The sequence below is a fragment of the Dermochelys coriacea genome, chromosome 7 (genome assembly GCF_009764565.3).
Source record: "Dermochelys coriacea isolate rDerCor1 chromosome 7, rDerCor1.pri.v4, whole genome shotgun sequence".
NCBI lineage: Eukaryota > Metazoa > Chordata > Testudines > Dermochelyidae > Dermochelys > Dermochelys coriacea.
Window position 1 is genome coordinate 85,022,378 of NC_050074.1, and position 21,429 is coordinate 85,043,806.

Here is a 21,429-nt window from a genome sequence, read left to right on the forward strand (position 1 = left end):
TCCAAAACCAAGGGAAAGTGCTGACTGTAAAATGCCTAAACAAAAGTAGTGATTTCTCATTACTGTGAGTGCCTCTCTCCGGCCGCTCCCTCTGGTTGCCTTGTCCTTGGATGCTCCTCATTCCCAGCTGCTTTCTAGAAGCATGGTCAATATCATCAGGTGTTGTCCTTCAAAATCACTATAAAGGCATGATTTAGTATCATGGTCAGCTTTTGCACTGAATACAAGAGGCAGCAGACACCTCAACACCATGTTGTCAGCAACTTTCAAACTGTGCTGTGGGATCTCACATGAGCACCTTCGAAAGATGACTGGTAAGCAGAATTCTCCTTGGTCTATAAAGCAGAGCATACAGTAGTATATTGTAAATATATTCCTCCATGTAGTGTCAACCATGGAAAAGTGTTGTCCTCCTCTGAATAACTGGTATGATTCTACAGGACAACCACAATAAATCTCTACATCCTGTACAGTGGACGCTCTCAGTCGCACAGAAAATAGCATCAGTCACCACTCTATAGATAAAATATATATGTATGTATTTATATAGTCATACAGTCAGACACATTTATAAACAGGCTGACATGTATATAGTGCATATATTCCTATTTTGCTATATAATGTTTAGGAAGGGTCAGATTTTAATCTGTAAATGCTGCTAATTGTTCTTTCCCTTTATGCAAAAAAAATAGCATAAAATGGGATCATTAATAATTGACATATATAGGAAGGGAAAGTTGAAAACACATGGAACCAAATCCTGAGACCATTTATATCAGCTGAGGATCTGAACCATAGGATATGTTGCATTGGTAGAGAACAGGTACCTTCTTTGCTAGCAGACCCAACAACAAATCATTACAAATTCTCATGGTCAAAAATTATGACTTGGTTCCTGAATTTATTACATTCAAAATAAACAACATTAGTATCTTAGAGGGGGACGGTAGTTCCTGCTAGTGCAAAAAAATCAACTTAGAAATATCTGGAAATAAACATTGGCATCCACTGAAATTTATCATCAAAAATCAAATCCTTCTAAACCAGATTTTTGATGCCAGGGAACAATTCATTGTGATGCCCATGAATCAGATTTCCCCCAGCATAGTGTTTCTTGCTGCACTGTTCTGCAGAGAGACCCTGTTCTATGATACAGGGATCCTTTTTGCTGCAGTCAAGTGAAGTGTATTACAGTAGGATGCAGGGGGAGGGTGTGTTTTGAAGCAGATATTGCTGATTTATAGCAGAGATGCAGAACTGCATTGAGACAGGGCTACAACGATGTGCTGCAGCTGAGTGAAATATGAGGCAGCATCCTGGGATTAAAAAAGTGTACTGTGCTAAACATTTTATACTGTGGCTTTCATTAATTTATGTTTTAGACAGGAAAATGTTAGAGAAAACTGAAAAAGGCAAACGCCCCTCATTCCTCTACTGGAATGTTTTTGACACCCAAGGTCAAATGGAAGTTACAGGCTTGATGCAGGAATTACTGGATGAGTTTCTAAGGCCTGTGTTATTCAGGAGGCAAGATTAGATTATCATAATGGTCTTAAATTCTATGCCTCTGTACATCTGATTCTTTTCTGCAAGCTACCAGCAGTGTGATGTCATTAGAAATTTTCACCATACTGCTTAAGTGTCCCTCATTTTGTGGGATGATACTCATTTTAATCCCCAAATTACCTACATTCCACACAAATTTGATCTCCCCTTACCTTTATTATTGAAAACTGTTTACATTAAACTAAAAGTATAATGAATACTGATGTTATAAAAAGACCATTTACCCTGATGGAAGCAATCCCACAGCATTTGAAGTTTCCTCTCTGAATATTTGGTTCATACTCCTTATTTTGGGCCATCATCACAAACTTGGCTTTGACAGTTCATGAGGCCAACACACACCTTACTGGGAGGAGTCCTGCTAGATCAGATTGAAAAATTGGAACATTTCTCATGAAAATTTTCCTGTAAACTTTATCCCTGTTTGCATGAAAAATTTTGAAACTCACCACTTTTCTGCCAGGTAAAGATGCCTTTTTTACTGAAAAAATTTGAAACTTTTTGGTCATCTCTATAGTTCCAGGCAATTTTCTGGCAGTTCACCAGACTCTTCCCTCTCCAGACAGTTGATTGCTACTCTACCATGGCTGGAAAAACCACCTGTTATGAGGCAAGAGGTTTCTTTAAATTTATTTTCCAACTAAAATAAACTAATGCATAAGGCAGTGAAGTGCCTTGCCCAAAAGCCATCCATGGTCATCCAGTGAGCGAGTGAATCTAATTAATGTTCTCTTTGCTCTCTGACCTTTGCCTCAATCTCCAGGCCAATGTGCCTCTTTACTGAATGTGATACATTTTAGTAGCTGTCTGTTTGTCCCCCTGTAGGTTTGAAGAGAATGGCTCTCTCAGCTATTGGGCATGACACAAGAGGATTCATGTCAAAAGGATCTCACTGCCTGTCTTCTACAGTTCCTAATTATATTCGGAGGATAATGTGGGAGGACCCTGGTAAGAGTTCTGTTTATCACAGATGCTTGAATGTTGCATGTCCTAAGAAATCTACCATAGGTGGTTCCTCCTGTAGCTGGCACAGCCTGTGTGTGCTTCCTGCAAACCCCTGGATGGATAGATGTATATTAAGACTGTCCTGAATGTGACTGATCTATAACCAGAGGTAGTGCTATACTGCAGAGAACACAGAATTAATGTTATTCTCATTACATGAGAGGTCTCAATATCTTGAATAATTCATAACCATCTCAGTATTGGCTAGCAGCCAGACTTTTGTCTAATCAATGGTATATTCATCCTGAGATTTGTAAGAGAGACCAAATGAACTTGTCACAAAATGAAATCCAAAAAAACTTGTAGTAAATGTTGAGTCCAGTCAACAGTGTTTTGTTATATCTAAACAGTGTTTTTAGGCCCATCTAATAATTACCCAAAGATTTGCAGATGGGAGCTACCTGTCCTGTTCTTTTGAACCATTGGTTGGAGAGGCAATGTGGTATATGTAACACTACTAAATAGTCCCCATCTGCTTTCAGTTTCTATCACATTACTGGTGGGAACTAGTTTTAAGTGCAATTTTTAAAAAATACTTTTCAGCAAGTCAGCTCATAGCTAGTAAGTGCCTCCTGCAAATGGTTTTGATTTTATCAAGTTGTGCCCCATCTCTACTGACCAATACAACCATGGTCACTGAAGATGTTTTTATACATCGCACTTAAAAACAGTTTCTTATAATGGTAAAAACTGATGTAGATGCAGGTGCCTATATGTCAACACTGGGCTTTTGAGAGCCGTTGTCCAAGTGAGGCTGTTGTAGACAAGGCTTTTCATTTTGTTTTATATACGTGGTTTGATTTCAGGAAAATTTTGTTTTAGTATGGTGGAACGATGCTACCTCAAGTGTCTGGGTCAATCAGCATATTGGTGATAGTTTATTTTGATATTAATGCTATTGCTTAAAAAGTCACCTGTTTAAGTGGTTTTCTACTTTAAAGATATTTTATTCCGCAGTTGTGATGTCATGACCAGGACTCATAGCCTTCTGACATCAACAACGGGAAAACCAATTTAAATGGCTAGCTGGCAATGGGATGTTGCTCTGTACGTTATATTGGAGGGGGCCCCCCCAAGCAAAGATGTTCAGATCTGGACTTCTCCAAAGTCAGAGATGACTCAGATCTATCTTCTTACAGGGCTGGGCCTGAGCTGAGAGTCCATCAGTGCACACTGTAATTCCACACACAACTCATAAAACAGCAGCTCTATCATGTATCCTTATCAAATGCCAGAGTATATAAGCAAAGTAGGGAAGCTTTTGAACATACATGAACAAATACTTTGCATTTGCTCCTGTAGCTGTGGGTCAAGAACATGGCTCTGATGTTAACTCCAGCTGGTTTTCAAACATGGAGCTTTCCTATGTGAATCAAGCGGAAGCCACCCTGCGTGGAGCTTTAGGGATACTGCAACAGCAAGATGGCTGGCAGACAGAAACCTACCAGGTACAGTCTTTGCACTTGTTGCCTTTGTTACTCTAGTAGTCCAAAAAAGTTTCATGCTGAGAAAATCTTGGGGGATGGGGAAGGGCTAGATGGAATTTATCACTTCCTCTTATTATTGTTAATAACTATCTCTAGCAATGCTCTCCCCCATAGAGCCCCTTTCAAGATTAAAAGGCCAGTGTCAAAAGAGCAACGGCAAAATGTCTATCACATTTCCACCTGTCTGTGCATGGAAAGGACTATGGGTGGATTAGTTTGAGAGGCTAGAGGGGTGTGTGTGTGTGTGTGTGTGTGTGAGAGAGAGAGTGTGACTGCCAGGGCACATGGTATGAGTGAAGATACAGAAAAGCAAGCAGATAACAGGAGGGCTTATAGGAAACTATTCTACATTATGGTCAATGTAAAAGGAAACAAGTGCAACTTCTAACAGACAATTGGCTAAGCACACACACGAATACATTAAACAAATAGACAAGATGAAAAGGCTTTGAGGGGAAGTCAGGCAATCATAGTCCCCAAGAAAGTTCAGAATGTTTATGCTACAAAATTAACAGACAACAACTCGTGTTTGTGTTCTGGTTTTTGTTATTTATGTGCTTATATATTAAGATCTTTAGAAAGATAATTTCCTTTAGCTAGAAAGGAAACAGCAAGCACAGAATGAACCTCTGGTGGTAAATATTTTATAAATAAATAGTAGTGACATAATATAAAGATAATGACTTTCATCTATAAAACAAATGGTGATGAAAAAGGACCAAAATCATTTATTAGAAAGGCCCATTACGTCAGTGAATGGGTCAGTGCCAAACTGTGCATGACCTGGCAGGGAGTAAGGGCAGGCTAACTGACATAGGCCTGGGTCCTGATGCCAGCAACACCTACATCATTGTGATCAGGATTACCCTGCCATGTGTTCTTTCATCCCAGGGAAAAGGAGAGTTGGTGCTGAGTACAGTTCTTCCTAGGCTTGGCAAAGTCTTCCGAATGGAGACGGTGCTGGGGGTTCCAGTGGACCAGCTATACTATGAACTGTTTGAGAAGCTGGAGCAAATGCCTGAGTGGAATCCTACCCTTAGTCGAGTCAAGGTAAATGGAGAGATGGATCTGGGTATTCTACACCCTCCAGTTTCTCCCCTGCTACTGCTTTGCCTGCTCACGAATCTCTCCCAAAGCCTCCTGCAATTATTTATTTACATTTATATAAATGCTCTCAGGACCCTTGACAGAACTTGAAAAAAAACCACAGCCAAAATAAATACCCAACTATAGCTCAAGTGCATCAGCGTCCTTCAGCATAACCCTCCAGCAGCAAACCAGGCAACTCAGGAGCTCCAATCCCCTCTTCCTGCTAAGTAATTCCCCATTTATGACAGCTTGCCACCCATACTCCCCTCCATTTCCAATGCCAGGATAAAGAGTTGAACTTTGCAGCATGGCCTGAAGGTCAGCAGGCTGGGTTATTTCAAGCCAAGGGGAAGGGTGAATTCTAATGCCATGGGGCCATTGTCAAGAACACCCTGCCAGCAGTCCCTTTGTGTATTGTATATACCAGTGGGGCTTCAGCTCCAGCTCCTCTGCTGATCTCCGCTGTGACAGTATGTCACAGGGAAAGAGGTGGTCTCTCCAATACGTAGGACCTAAGCCATTTAGGGCTTTGAAGGTCAAAACTAAACGCTTCAACCCTTACTTAAAAACTCACAATAAGCCAATTCTGATAGTGGAGCTCTGATAGAATATACTTGTGATAAGATTCTCCACCTACCAACTAGACCTAGGCTCACAGGAACCTATATAGGATCTTAGAAGAGAGAACTGTATTGAATCTCAGTGCCATTCCCTGATAGGGCAGGATATAATCCCACAGACAAAATTGCACAGAAGGACTCAGGCTATTTAGAAGAGGTAGAGCCTATTACATAAAACTATTGCACCTTGCTAAGAACATGGACCTGAAACTAAATGCAGTAAAAGAGCAGATGTTAAAGTGGGGCATGGAGTTCTGACACACTAGCATATATTTTAAGATTTACTTGAGAGTGTGAGTGCAGGAGGGCTTTTTGTTTTGGATACCATATTCATCAATAAAGAGGAAGTAAAACAATTTCCTTGGGCACCCTGATTGTAGGAAACATATATTGATCATTGTCAAATATATTAGTGACTGGTCCAAGAGACCAAAGATGGAACTCAGAACAGGAGGGTCATCCTCTCATTGTGTGATCAGCTGTTAGATATTTGCACTGGGTCACAGCAAACAGTAAACTGGAAGAGTTTAGTTTTTATACAGCTGCCTTTATGCCCCCATGCAGACATCAGTGTGCAGAGTTTCTTTATAAGACCATCAAGTAAAGTGACCATGAACTACTGCACAGATAATGCTAATTAACTGAGTGAAATGAATGTATGTGCTGATTCATTTAACGAAGTCCATGCAAATCACAAAGTTCACAAGTTAGAGATGTACAGCGGAAACCAATGGAATGCTGACAGCCACTTGGATAACTAAACTGATTATACAAAGATCTTTGAAAAGGTCTTCAACAATAAAATAGAGAAACACACTTCCTCTCCCCACCCCAAACACAATAGAGGGTTGGATTCTTAATAGGAGGTCAAGTATCTAATCAGAAGTAAAAGAAATAACTAGTCAGAGCAGAAGCAGCCTTTTCCCATTGGCTTACAGACTGCAGATCTGACCATTCCTACCCTGGGGTGTTTTCCCAGAAATGTTTTGTTCTTCTCAGGACCCAAGACTGCTAGTAATGCTGCTGTACTGCAGTGGGGGGCACAGCACTGGGAGTGGATTTTGAGCGCATTGCATCGTAGAATTAAGGCTCTCTAGTTTGTTTTGATTTGGCCTCTAATTCCTGCTCTCCTGAGTTTAGTAACTTGCTAGTCAGAGATCAATGTTACCTCTGCTGCATTACACCTCAGGGCACATCCCTGGCTAGCTTCTACACAGGCTAGTGGAGTCACACTGTATTTTCTAATCAGTACATTCTGTCTCTTTCAGCTTAGCTTCTACATTAGTATTAGAGGTTTCAGAGTAGCAGCCATGTTAGTCTGTATTCGCAAAAAGAAAAGGAGGACTTGTGGCACCTTAGAGACTAACTCATTTATTTGAGCATAAGCTTTCGTGAGCTACAGCTCACTTCATCGGATGCATTCCACTGAATAAATCCGATGAAGAGAGCTGTAGTTCACGAAAGCTTATGCTCAAATAAATTTGTTAGCCTCTAAGGTGCCACAAGTACTCCTTTTCTTTTTACTAGTATTAGAAACACTCTCCACCCCTTTAAAGGAAGTAATCGTATTAGAGAAGTACCTAACCCATAAAGCGTTACTAGCTAATAACATTTCTTCTTAGGTAGACAGGACTAACCACTTCTTACAGCTTATCACTCCTAATATTGGTTAACCCAAGTTCCTAGGGACAAATCCCCCTTATACTGTACTTGGAGGATTACTTAATTATCTGCAGCTGGTCAAGCTCTCCCACCCTGCCAGTCCCGGCACTTAGTGCTTGCAGCTGTGATCTTTCCTCTGCTGAGGAAGATAGTGTTAACCCAAACCCTGCCAACTCTTGGCACAGGTTAATACTTTCCCAATCATGCATTAAGCCTATATATGGCAAGGAAGGAACAAGGTTCTAAATGGGACATGAAGTCCAGCCTTTGCTCCTGTAGATATGCCTTGATCATAGAAGCTTTGGAAAAAGATGGGGAGGGATGGTTAGAACATTCCACCTCTACTACTCAAAGATGTACCAAGAATACATTTAAAGGTGGGTTTCCACAGCTGTGGAAAGGTGCCAGCAAGGAGAACAAGCATTTGTTTTGCAAAACTATTAGTGCCTTTAAGGGAACAAAATGGCCAGTTGGTTCATGGGCTGTTGTCACCTCCTATGCTTGTTTGGAAGGGGACCATGTTTTCCAGACTGTTTGTTTGTTAGTTTCCCATCCAAGAGTTTCTATTCAGTTCTTTGGTTTGTGTTCTTGCTAAAGATCCTCCAAAGAATTGGGGAGGACACCCTGTTGACTCACGAGATCACTGCTCAGCGCCCTGGGAACCTCATTGGCCAAAGGGACTTTGTCAGTGTACGGCATTGCTGGAAGAAGGAGACAACTGTGTATCTGGTTGGCACTGCAATCCACTCCGAGTTCATGCCCATGCAAAAGGGGCAAGTAAGGTGAAGGCTCTGAATGTTAACAGGAATCTGTGCATGCATTATTTTAGCATGTGTGTTTAGCATGTGTTCCCTATAGGAGTGTGTGTGGGTGGGTGTTTGAGAGCGAGAGAGCACGAATACACAATTTCAATGGAATACAAATATGTTCAGCACAACATGCATCTAGGGCCACACAGAAACCATGCTTCTGAACAGTTAGCACCTAGCAACCACAAGGCAGGTAAGGCGCTAAATAATTGAGCTTTTACATTTTATTTTTAACAAGACACCGTTACAAGTGTGTTACAGCCCTCTTTTGGGCCCATCACAAACCCAGTGCACAGATAGACACCAGTATTCGTCTCTTATCAGGAGAAGATCTGAAACAGAATAAGGTGCAGCTCAGGAGTGTGATGTCTTGGTAGCAGGGGCAGGACTGGAACGGTAGGGTCTAATGCAGATTAGGCCTTAGGTGCATTAGACGGGCTGTATAGAGTGCTCTGCCTGGTTTCTAGCCTACCTCGCTGGTACACTCCATTATTTTCATGAGCTCTAAATCCACTTACAAAGTATGGGCCTGACCCTACAATAACATCTGTACAGGCATTCCGATGTGGCCACACAGAGACACATTAGCTGCAGGGGTCTGCCTGCCCAGCGGTCATGGAAGGACCAGGCTTAGGAATCTAAAATGAAATGTGACTAGTGAGGTGATGCCTATTAAGATGAGAGCTGATACCTGTACAGTTCAATGGCTAGTCAAACTTCTTCCCCCAGGAAGAACTACCCATCCGTGGCATTTTAATAGACCTCAATACATGTACTTTTAATCTATTTGTATTTAATTGATGCACAATTGGCTCAGTCTAGTAAGATGGGATGTCATGGAGAGCTTGTAAGCAGGTTTCGATGTAAGCAGATGTGTTAATCCAAACCTGAGGTGGCTAGGGCTACTTCAGTGTCCAAGTCAGAAGGTTCAGTTGGTCTCCCATCGGAAAGAAGCTAAATTCCTTTTTCTCCCCCAACTGCCAGGGCTGAGTCTGGGTTGAGCTGCATTGTTCTGCAACCACTGGAAGGTGACCGATGTCAGACTCGCTTCACCTGGCTCCTGAGCATGGACCTCAAGGCAAGTTCATGCTGCCTTGCTAGGATATATGACCACTTTGCTATTGCCACAGGTCGACACATGCCGCCTGTGGGAGGGAGACGTGCAGTATAAGGAGGACTCCAAGGCAGTGATCCTTTCTGGGAGCTGGGGAATGGATTGCTGTAAAATAATAGCCAGGCACTGACTTTGCGCTCCTTAGCATGGTTTGTCATCACATTAATACTGGTAGCTAGCCAAGCTGTATATACTCTCAGGAGCCCCCAGGATGGGTGCATTCTCTTTTCCTTTGCTTCAGGGTAGGAATGCACAGTGCAAGCTGACACAGTACTCCTGGGGGAATTCTGCACCACTGCACACATGCAAAATGTATGTTCCCTGCAGATTTCTTTGCTTCCCCACAGAAAAATAACTTTCTGACAGGGAACCAAAGGGAAGCCACAAGAGCAGTCATGCAACCTTCCCCAGCAGTATGTTTTGGGTGCGGAGGGCAGCCGGCAGAGAGGTAAATCACTGTGGGGCACGGAGTGGGCCTGGGGAAGACCCGGCTGGTGGCTCCTACTCTGCACCAGGCTCAGCTGCTTGTCCCAGCTAGCCTGGGGAGGACAGGACTTGTTCTTCCCCTGTATGGCATCCGGGACTGGGTCAGACCCTCCCCTGGCTGTAGGAAGCTCTGCAAACTCCCCTCCCCGCCCCCATGCTTCCTGCACCCATCACTCCTTAAGTGCAGGGGGCCGGAGGCTCACTGTACAGGGAACTGCTCCCGCATCCGCCCAATCCCCATGAATCCAGACCCCCTTATACCCAGACCCTCCTACTGAGCTTCACCCCCTGCATCCAGAGCCCCACTCCCCCCGCACCTCCCCAATGAGCCTCCCATACCCAGATCCCCACCCCACTGAGCCCCCACTCCCCCAGCATCTCAACCCCATCACTGAGCCCCAAACACCTTCATCCAGATCCCCATGCAGAATCCCATTATCGTTGCGCTCAGAACCCCGCAACAAGCCCCTGTGCATCCAGATCCACCTGCACCCAGATCCCCCACTGAGCTGTCTGCACCCAGCTTGTCCCACACAGAACTCTCTCAACCCACACCTGGACTTCCCCTCACACACACACACTAAGCCCCTCCACACTTGGATCCTACCTTGCTGAGCCTGCCTGCCGGCACATACCTGGTGCACGTGGCATGGAGAGGCAGGGCCCTGGGGTGTTTCTGGGGCAGGCCTGGTCCTTGCACTGTGTCAGGGTCAGGTGTAATCTCACTGAGTCCGTTTCCCCGGGGGGGAGAGGGGGAAGGAGTTGCACAGTGATCTCCTGATCTCCAACCTCTATGCAGCCAGTGGCCTGTGCTCCCCAATGCCATGCTGGAGCCTCCACATTTATTTGATGGATAAAATTTGCAAAATTTTGCAGAACTTTAACATATTGTGCGCAGAATTTTTATTTTTTTGTGCCATGTGAGCAGGATTCACCCCTGTACTGACACTGGGGCAGGAACTGAAAGGAAGCATCTTACACCTCCATTGTTCAGACTAGCTCTAATTGCCGGGCCACAGGATAACCTCAGGTCTCTGTCCTTGTCTCCTCTAGTCCAACCTACTATGACCCCTGACCCTGGGGCTACTGCAGTGGGGGCACAAAGCTGACACAGCCAGTTCTGTACCCGCAAAGTGTCCCCCTCCCTCTGATCCACACATCCCCCACTGTGGGGACATTCCCCAGAAGAGACTCCAGGCTGCCAGACTCCTGAATTTGCACCTACATGGATGGAGTCACTCCAGCCACTCTCTCCAAAACTGAGCTGAGGCTGGCAAATTTGTTGCACTGAAATTCTCAGCCCTGCTTATTTAAAGATGTTTTGGTTTTTTTAAGGGATGGCTCCCCAAGTCCATTATCAACCGTGTCATACCTCAGTCTCAAGTGGACTTTATCAGACACCTACGCCGGCACCTTTCCACCACAGCACAGCCGTGAGCTTCTGGGAGGATGGACTCTCTCACAGCACAAGGCTGCCATAAAGGGAGAAGGAGGCTGCAGGAAACAAGGGCTAGGCCTGTGCCTTTCATGTTTACTTAAACGCGGCTACAGCAAAGGTGGCATTACAACTGGAGATCGGCTGAAAAGCAAAATTCTGATCCTGGCGTCAAACACCCCAAAGCTTGGAGGGTGCGCAGCTGCAGCGCATTGTAGGGCTAGGGCCTATAGGGATGGTTTGGGCTTCTCTCTTCTTACGTCTTTCTCTGTCCAGAGCTGGACTGGGCAGCGGCCCCAGCAGCCAGCAACATACAAGTTGCGTTCCGGGTAGCTTGTAACACTAACAGGAGCTTGGTTAGGGGCTGTGTTCGGAAGTGTGGGATGTCATTGAAATAATCTCTGCTCCCTAGCACTACATTCTGCCCAAATGACAAGGCACTTGCCTACAGAGCCTAAGGATTACCCCTAAGGGTGAGCTCCCCACTTCCTGTGCTAGAACAGTAATATGGGGTCTGGCTCCCTCTAGTGGTATGTCAGCTCCTTCCACAGGACCGACAAGGTATTTTATACTTTTTCATATTAACTTCTGTTTATGAAGCAGAGTTTGTTTCTCTGCTTTAGTCCGTTGCCAGTTTCATCTGACACTGAAACACTTGGCTGCTGGTCTTTGGCTTGAACTGGTCAGTCACCTTTTCTTTAGAAAGTCTAAACTCATTTTTATTTTTCTCTAATTTGATGGTACCAGATATTAAGAGGGAAGCTTCAATCCCCAGAGCCCTAGGCACTGTCTTGATTGGCAAAAAGGGTGTGTTTTTCAAACACGTTAGCCTGTGTCTTGACAGAACTTTCCAGTCTTATTAAGCTAACACATTTGAAGCCATGTTAGCAGGCTGTGCAGTAGTCAAGGATGTAGTCAAGGTTAAAACAGGGCCAGGTAACATGGCTTCAAACATTTGAGCCTACGTCCTGATGGGGCTCTCCAATCATGTTAAGCCAAGTTGAATGAGGTAAGACACTTTTTTTCCATCAAGGCAGAGCCCTGACAACTAAACTGTACAGAGAAGAGGGACAGAATTGCAGTGAATTACAAATACACTTGGATTCCAGTGACATTCTAATCTGTGAATGGAGGTCATGATCCGTCCATGAGATGGGATTTCCCAGTGGTTGCATTGCTACATATTTATAACTAGGATAAACCATACTTACTACTCCAAATTAGAATCTTAAAACCACTGGGAGCAATTTTTCTGGCCCTTTAACTAGCATGGCCTTCTTAGAAATGGGTTGTTTGTTTGAATGAATCCATCCCCATTTTGCTCACCGAACAGATGGCCGCATGTCTCACTGCACAGAAACTATGAAACATAATTAAAACCAAACACTGTAATAGTGGGTCAGACTGCATGAACCAAGCAGGGTCATCTGGTTTTTATGAAATGTAGTTATTGCAGCCATTTCAGTGTGCTTGCTAATTTATAAGTGTGTGTGTTTGTGTGTTTCTTGGGCCACTCTCATTTACTGAATAGAAACACTGCCAAAATGTCTCTAAGATTTCATGGGACACAGCCAGCAGTGTGTCTGTGTGGGTTTTGTTGAAGTTAAATAAAGAAATGAAATACTGTTCTCCTTAAAGCCTGAATTAACTGATAGTGCTTCTGATTTATACCCCAGTCAGAGAGGTGGACTGGAGGTGGGGAAAGGGTTATTGAATACAGTCCCCTAATGATAGAAATATGGACAAAGCTCATTCTTTGGATGTTACACTCCACTAATCCAGACTCAGCAGTACTGCATACTCATTTTAAACAGGTGCAAGGCAGTGGAGTCACTTTTATAACCCTCCTCCCCAAACCCAGAATGAAATCTACTTCCTGCCCATTCCTTCCCTCTTGCATAACGTGCAGGGAGCTACAATCTGGGACTACTGCCCAGGACCCCTGCTACTGCTCAACCCACTTCTCAATAATCACACACAGGTTGCATTATTCACATGGTATATTTCCCCCACTGCCCTCAAAAATAAACCAACAGAAAAAGGTGAGGGCAATGAGTGGATTTTTTACATTAAGAGTTTCAAAAAAAAACAACCCACCAACAACAAAATTAATAAATATTAAAAAGCTCTGAATCTTATATGTACAAAACTTTATACATCGTAACACTGGACAAGGTTACATCACAGGAATGATTTGACGTGTTCATCGGCCCAGAAGGAGATAGGAAACCATCCCAAGTCCCAGCTCCACTCACCCTGTTAGGTATCAGCTGCAACATACAATCTTCTTGTGGGTGGGAGTGGCAGAGGTCAGGGGAGACAAATCTTCACTGCTGTGGGATGGAGAGACTGGTGATGTGACTTGCCCCATACACATAGTGTCATTAGCTGTTGTGACACTGGTACATCCCTGTGCAAGACCTTAAACTGCAATCTCACTGTTGTGCCCAGCTCTGATGGTGACTAGTGTTTTCTCTGGGTTTGCAAACCAAGTATGTATTAGGACCTCACCAACATCAAACAAATGCCCAACTCACTATAGATCTGTCTACATTAAGCAAGAAAACCATTTTAGACACATCAATCGCATCAACTGGTTTGTTGTGTTGCTTGTCCTTGCAACATTAATACTTTTGCAGAACTCTCTTGGTACATCCACACACAATCTTACAACCATTGTTGTACCAGTGGATTCCAGGATCCTTGAAGCACCATCCTATAGCGCTCAGTCATGTTGCAGGGAGTGAGGGCTTTGGGGTAATTTCCAAATCTGACAACTGCACTGTGGAACATAGGCAGCAGGAATCGGTATACTGGTGTAGCTGCTAAGCCTATAGCTTCCTGCTCACATACTACTATAGACGGTGCTCATTCAACCAGTCCTGAGACAAAGACTTGCTCCCAGATGCTGCAATACAAAACTAGTACAATGCCTAGGACAGCGGTTGTGGGTGGAGTGCAAGGGCCTGCACGTGTGCTGCTTTCTGGAGACATCCCAAGCAATGATGGTTAGCAATCATTTTTTAATGCTTGAAGTAAACAGGTTTTGTGGGGGGCAAAGAGCAAATGTGTTGAACCTGCTTGAAGGAAAAGTTTTGCTTCAGGGGGAAAAAGCTGAAAAACTGCCTATGTTCATCTTAATCCCAAAACTGTATTGAGTTGCCACCAGCCACAGAACTAGCAGGAGAGATGCATGTTACCATCTCCAGCAGGGAACAGTTCCCTCCTCTCAGCTTTTCCCTGTGGATTCAAAGTAAATGTCATAACAGATGTGGCCTACAAGTTACTAGTTCACATTATGACTTTGGAGCTGATGCAGTGAGTCATCACAATTATGTACTACATTTTAGTGCATCATTTATATTAATTATGTGCTATGTTTATATAATGTGTCACACCCACCCCCTGATGTCAGGGCTCTCAGTTTGACTCCACATGTGACAGGTTTCCAGATCTTAGCCATGCTGGTGCACTGGAAGTAGTTGTTGATGAGATGGAGAACGGCTCCTACCCCAAACTCTCCAGAGGCTGGGGCTGAAGTGGAGCTGCTGGTATTCTGGCACTCAAACCTGCTCACAATACTGATCAGAGATGACCACTGGCTACAGACAGTAATTGTGGAGCATGATGAGGTATTTCCTAATCCATTCCTCCCAGTGGGTGTTGCCATCTAGGTAATGTACCTTGGTGGGAGCTGTAAGCTTCGGGTGAGAGTCTTAGAAAAGAATGCTCTTTAAAGAGTAAACAACACACAAAATGAAGCATTATCTTTGGCATAATAAATAAACACTGACACTCAAGCACTCCCTTAAAGAGTTCATAATGATATTTCAATCAGAGGGACAAGCCACTAATGTTGTGTGCAGTTTGCAGTAAGAAGGCATCTAAGGGCCAGATTCTGATTTGTTACACCAATGTAAATCTGGAGTGACTCCATTAAAATCAGTGAGGTTACTCCAGATTTACATTGGTGAAGCTCTTGACAGAATTAGGCCCAAGGTCTGCAGCAAACCTATGAAAGGGTCTATGAAGGTTCCAGAAACCTGCACGCCTCTATCACAGACATCCTGTTACTGCATTTCCTTACATGTGTTGTTAGTTTTAAGAATGCTTGTTTGGTACATTTTGGTAAGGGGTCTGCAATGGTCTGACATGAAATTGCACTAGCTCCCTGGATTACATGAACCTTTGTAAACCAATCAGGTTTCTGCTTTCACTAAACCCATTTTATACACCAATATAAAGTTTCTCTGAGGGACAGCAGGTCACAAGCAGTTTGCATTCAGGGATTGATTGATCTGATCTTCAGTAGCTTCAAATTCCTTACAACAGAAACTAACCAGCTGCCACAGACCAGGCAGGTATTATTGATACAGCATATACAGTGTACCAACTAGACACTCTGTCCATAGCTTCCTTTTCTTGGGCTAAGTCTCCAGCATTACACTGGCCTTTAAATACTTAATGTGGCCTTCAGAAGCATATAGCTGGGACTCTGAGTTCCGGGCCTGCCAGTGACCTCACCTCAGGCCCAAAACATGTGGCCAGCCCAGCTATCCCTCCTATCTCAGATTCAGAGAGAGAGTTCCCTACCCATCTTGTCAGCCACCTGTAAGGGTGCAGAGATTCACTACCAACCCAGACACTCAGCATTTTTTGCCCTTGGTTAAAATGTCACAGCAAGCCTTCCAATCCAGAAGGTAAAAAACAGAAAAATGTAAGAGGCAGTAAAGAAAGAACAAACCATTTTTCACTACTCCCCATTCCTTCTAAAAGGCCCCAAAGGATTTCATTAGTTTAACAAATTATTGGTTTTTTGAGCATTTCTACCCCTTTTGTCACTTTGGTATATGTACACTTCATTCATATTATAGAACTCTTCTTCTTGCAAACATATCATTTAAAATTAAAGCCTTAAAAGCACTAACCAACAATATATGCGTATGGACTGGATTACACCTTGTTATGAGCTGAGTTAAAACCTCATTGAAACTGACACTTAAAATAGCTGTGAGACATTTAAGGGACCACACTTAAAACAAGGCCTAACAGAGCCCACTCAGGAGTTTTCGATTGTGTAGGTGAAGGGGTTGAGTTGGGGGAGAGAGGGAGAACACACAGAAACTAAAGACAGACAAGAACAGAGAGAGAGGCACAAAAAAATCAAGAAAGCCAAGCAACAGCCCATGAGCACAGTGTGATCCTGGACAAAGCTAGTGAGAAAAAGCTTTCGGGCTGTTGGCTAAAGAGGCTTGGGGCAGTAAGCTAAGGAAATGCTCCCTTTGCTCTTGATTCCTCCTGCGATCAGAGAAACAGGGCTTTGCACATTCCTTGTAAATAAACAAGATTGCAGCAAAGAAAATAGCAGACTCCATCAATTGTTACTTCCAGCTGGAACATCCCCATGGCCCTGAAAATTGACTAGCTGCTCAGGTCAAAAAGGGGCAACAATATCTTTCTCTTTACAGCATCCTTTTGAGGCAAGTGAGCGTCCTGGTCTCTGACACAAGAGGAGGATTATCTAGGCCCCACCCCTTCTGGATGCTGGGCATCTCCTACAAAGGGGTGGACTTCCTCAGCAGCCAAGTCAAGAGGAGGTCTGGACTCAGCCCTTCGCACAAGGCATGAGGTGGATCTGACGCTTACTGAGCTGTGAACACTCCACGAGGCTTGCAGTCTAGAGTCTGAGGGCATACTGCAAATCAGCTGACCCACATTCTTTCCTGCACCACTGACAACTACAGAGGCGCAATCCTGCTCCCACTGAAGACAGCAGGGAATTTTGCCACTGATTTCAGTGGGAGCAAAAGTAAGCCCACAGTAAGCACAAATTTCAGAAAAATGTATTTTTGAGAATGGATTTGCAGCTGGACTCATGTCTCAACATCTGTCTGCCAAGCACGGCCTCACTTTCAAACCCACCTACTATTCCAGCAATTTTGCCTTCCTTATCCTCCTTTGCAATGGTCCCTCACCTGCCTTTGCCCGAACTGTTGTCTTGTCTTATTTGTGTCCATCTTGTCCAGATTAGGCCTGGCTCCTGCAAAGCACTGAACACCAGCCGCAATCTTCTGAAAGCCCTCGACTCCCACTGAAGTCAGCCCTCTCAGGAGATGTTCAGCACCTTGCTTGACTGGGCTCAATCCTGCTCGTGGAAATTTTGCCATTGACTTCAGTGGGAGCATGAACAAAGTCAGACTAGATGGGTATGTCCACACTGCAATTGAACACCAGTGGCTGGCCTGTGTCAGCTGACTTGAGCTCACAGGGCTGTTTAACTGCAGTGTAGATGTTTGTGCTCAGACTGGAACCTGGGCTCTGGGATCCACCCCACTCATGGGGTCTCAGCAGGAATCAAAACAGCACCTTATAGAACAGTTTTAGAGGACAAGCACACACCCCCACAGCCAAAATTTCAAATGAAGAGAAGTGCATTGTGGGAGCCACACGTCGCTAACCAAACTGTTCTACACAGGGGCTGCTCTCCTCAGGACTTTCAGGGCAACATACTTCTTTCACAAGCACAGGAATTTGCAACATATTTATGTACTGAATTCCCTCATTTTCTCTGCGGTTAATGCCACCCTCCTTCTCCCACTTCTGCCTCCTTCTCTGGTAACTGACCTTGCCATTGCCTCACTACGAAGGGCCTCCAGACACAAACACAGGCTGCCCACCTTGAAAGGACACTCTACGCAGCTAAAGACAGGTTGTGAGTGAAGTGCAGTCCAAGGACCACCACGCCCCCTCCCAAAGAAGCCAAACACCCCTGCCATGTACCATCCCTCTGCCAGCTGGGTCAGGATGCTGACAGTTCCTCCCCTGACCCTGCTTTTGAAACTGGGTCTCCCCATCCACATGTATGGAGTACAAGTCCATCTGCCTGCTGTTCCCTTGCCCCCTGCTCTGCTCTTCACTGAGGTTAAGAATAGAAAATCTATTTGCAGCACCATTTCCAACAGGATTTCAGAGTCCACTGTGATCCTTGCCACATGGATAACAGCATCAGGTGAGTGAGGACTGAGCTGAGGGTCAAAAGGTCCTTTCTGTTGCCTTTTGTTTTATTGCTCGAAAAATCTCTTTTTAGCACCTTGGAAGGAAATGCCCGATTGATTCAAGCCACTCTCTGAGGTAACCAGGTGTGGGCTCCACAAGCCTTGTGGGCTCAGCCACTGTTTGGGGTTCACTTGCAACCCAGTGGCCCGTGCTGTTTCTTCCTTTTGTTTCTTCCTTTGATCTGATCTTTTTTCATTATTCCAATACAGAATGAAAAAGTGCCACTGCTGAAAAGTCATAAAAATGAAGCCGTTTTTTCGATAGCCTTCCGTTCGTTTTTTAAATCTGTGTCTCATCCGTTTCCGAAAGTGGCTCGGAAACTCGGCTGCTCTGCCCATGTAAACCGTCGACAAGAGAGACTTTGGGAAAATGCTTCATGTCACAACAGGGGAGGAGATCCTGAGACTGTTCCCCAGCTGCTTGGTTCCAGTATTATGCCTTCTCCGTCGTGCTATGCCCTGGGAGGGGACAGAGGAATCACTTTCGCTGTGTGCACCAGCAGGTTTGTTCAAGGTGGGAGAGAACCACTGAAAGGCAGTGCTGCCCCAGAGTTCCCCAGAACTCTGCCCTGCTGCAGCCTGCCGGCTAGGAGGTAGTGGTCTTGAGGTGTCAACTTTTGAAGTATCATCGACTGGAGTGCCCCGAGACTGCGTCGCAGCATTAGCCCAAGAGGTTCCATGGGAAGCTGAACCTTCTGTGCTGGACAGCTGGATGTGAGCAGCTTGGGATGCATCTGTCTCTTTGGCAGCTGTGCTTTGTATCCTATGTGGGCGATGCCGGGCAGTGGGATGAAAGGGCAGTGGTGTGACTGGGCTGGGAAAGAAAGCACCCTCGTGACTTTCAGTCTCTGAAGCACTTTGGTCTACACTGGGTGGCATGCTGGTGGTGGAGACCTTTTTGCCACAGGACTCACAACAGAGTTTGTTGTAGCCAGGGATGGAGCAGTAGCGAGCCAGAACTTCCATCTGACAGAATATGGACTTGTCCCCAAGGCAAGGCTCTTCTGTGACAAAGACATTTATAAAGAAGCTAGTGAGTATAACCAGACATACAATAATAATGTGCACAAAATATGATCCAAAATCACTACGTACATGGGTTTAAAATTATCCCATAAAGCTGCTGTCAGAGTAAAATGCCATATTACATTTGGTGTTACATCATGTTTAGCATTGGTCAAATTTCAAATTCAAGGTTTGGTTTAAGCATTGAAAACTGTGAACTCTGCTGTGGCCCTCTCTGATCTGTAGATCTTGACTTTCTGGTTTTGGGCATGTTGGAAGCACTCAGCTTCTCAGAGGAAAGGTGTAACAGAAGTACCAAAATATTATTAATTATTATTAATTATTAGAAAGACTGTGCATACCAAAGGTACAGCTTACTTCTCTGCAGTACTTTGGTACTCCCACTTCCTAATAAAATCAAGACGTGCAAAGATGCACAAATGTTTTCTTAAATGAACCAAAATGGTGAAATGTTTGGCTGAAGGGATTAGCAATAGGATGTAGGACCTTTCCCCTTTAAGAGACCAGTTCAAATAAGGCAGGCATTTCAGCTACAATTGTCACTACAAACCAAGATAATCGAATGACTCCATTGTTTTAACTTTACTAGATGACGGTTAGCATTGAGTGGTGGGTGCTGGAGTCACATTGCTGCTGGAGACATCCACCCGTCCACAGGACAGAAGTAAAATCAACAGCAGTGGAAGCTCCTTCATGCCAATAGGCCTCAATGCTGCTGAAGAACAATCATCTTAAGGGATGAGACGCTAATTAAAGACTCCAGGCTCATTTAGGGCCTGATGCAAAGCCCAGTGAAATCAATGAAAGGCATTCCAAGGGCTTTGGATCAGGCCCTTAAATCCTTCTCATGTCTACTTCTTTGGAGTACTGATATAGCAAGGTACTTAAGAACATGCATAATTTTTAGCATAAATCCCATTGACTTGAATGGAATTACTCTGTATGCATGTGTTAAAATGCCTTGCTGAACTGGAGCCTGGGACAGGGACTTTGTCTTCTTCACATCTAGACAAGAATCTAGCATACTTTTACAGTAACAGATAAAAATGACAAGAAAGTCATTTGTTAGAATCATCTTCTTATGTTGACATTTGCCCACTAATAGAACAGGACAATCAACTTAATCCAGAGAGGCCATCAAATGATAACGACTTCCTGTGACTACCTCCCTATGTCAGATTTGAAATAACTTAAAGTTACAAATTCCCTGTCCATGTAGCTATCCAGTTTCCTAACACAACACAAGAACTCTAAGATTAGGAAAAGGCCATCTGACCCAATGTGTCACTGCTCTTTGTACCACCACAAGGACTTTAAAAAATAATGACAATATTTACAGGGAATTCACTGGCCAAAAACATATTGGTGTTTGGCCATGTGTGTGTGAGAAAGAAAAATGTAACGCAAGGGATCCTTTTAAATGCAAACTCCAAAAGTTAGCAAATGACATTTCTTATCCATAATGGCAGTATTGGTGAGGCAAGGGACAGAAACCTTATGCCCAAATAAATCTGTTAGTCTTTAAGGTGCCACCAGACTCCTTGTTTTTGTGGATAAAGACTAACACGGCTACTCCTCTGATACTAGGAAAATCCTTTTCAGAGTAGCAGCCGTGTTAGTCTGTATTCGCAAAAAGAAAAGGAGTACCCGTGGCACCTTAGAGACTAACAAATTTATTAGAGCATAAGCTTTCGTGAGCTACAGCTCACTTCATCGGATGCATTTGGTGGAAATCCACCAAATGCATCCGATGAAGTGAGCTGTAGCTCACGAAAGCTTATGCTCTAATAAATTTGTTAGTCTCTAAGGTGCCACGGGTACTCCTTTTCTTTTTAGGAAAATCCTTACAACTGTATATTAAGGGCCACTAGATGGCACCCTAATTTCAGGGTTAGATACAAAAGTGAAACCTCAGTGACTTGTTTAATTGTCAAGGGAAAGACTCAGAAGAGAGTTTGGGTCATCCTCCAACTGCAAAACCCACAGAAGGGAGCAGGGAGGGTGGCAAGGGAAGAAATGGGGAAGGGAACCTATAACACTTGAACAGAATGTCGCAAAGGTCAGGTTTCTGAACA

The 21,429-nt window shown here is 44.2% G+C and overlaps 2 protein-coding genes across 2 annotated transcripts in view; one reads left to right on the top strand and one right to left on the bottom strand.

The window, feature by feature from the left end:
• The first annotated feature begins 217 nt into the window (after positions 1-217).
• LOC119858797 (steroidogenic acute regulatory protein, mitochondrial-like) lies at positions 218-12,366 on the top strand. Its single transcript, XM_038410219.2, has 7 exons — positions 218-314; positions 2,392-2,514; positions 3,874-4,019; positions 4,950-5,108; positions 8,027-8,211; positions 9,223-9,316; positions 11,174-12,366. Exons 1-7 carry the CDS (start codon positions 251-253, stop codon positions 11,273-11,275), a joined length of 873 nt encoding a protein of 290 aa, XP_038266147.1. The 5' UTR covers positions 218-250; the 3' UTR covers positions 11,276-12,366.
• A 942-nt stretch (positions 12,367-13,308) lies between these two features.
• ADAMTS14 (ADAM metallopeptidase with thrombospondin type 1 motif 14) overlaps positions 13,309-21,429 on the bottom strand; it is a 105,787-nt gene continuing 97,666 nt past the window's right edge. The window contains exon 22 of the mRNA XM_043519121.1: positions 13,309-19,332. Coding sequence (XP_043375056.1) covers positions 18,704-19,332 — 629 coding nt within the window. The 3' untranslated portion in view covers positions 13,309-18,703. The remainder of the gene's footprint in view (positions 19,333-21,429) is intronic.

Coding starts and splice junctions, on each gene's coding strand:
- LOC119858797 (XM_038410219.2), top strand. CDS start 251: ATGTTGTCAGCAACTTTCAAACTGTGCTGTGGGATCTCACATGAGCAC. Junction 8,212..9,222: donor ATGCAAAAGGGGCAAGTAAG/GTGAAGGCTCTG, acceptor CCCAACTGCCAG/GGCTGAGTCTGGGTTGAGCT. Junction 9,317..11,173: donor TCCTGAGCATGGACCTCAAG/GCAAGTTCATGC, acceptor GGTTTTTTTAAG/GGATGGCTCCCCAAGTCCAT.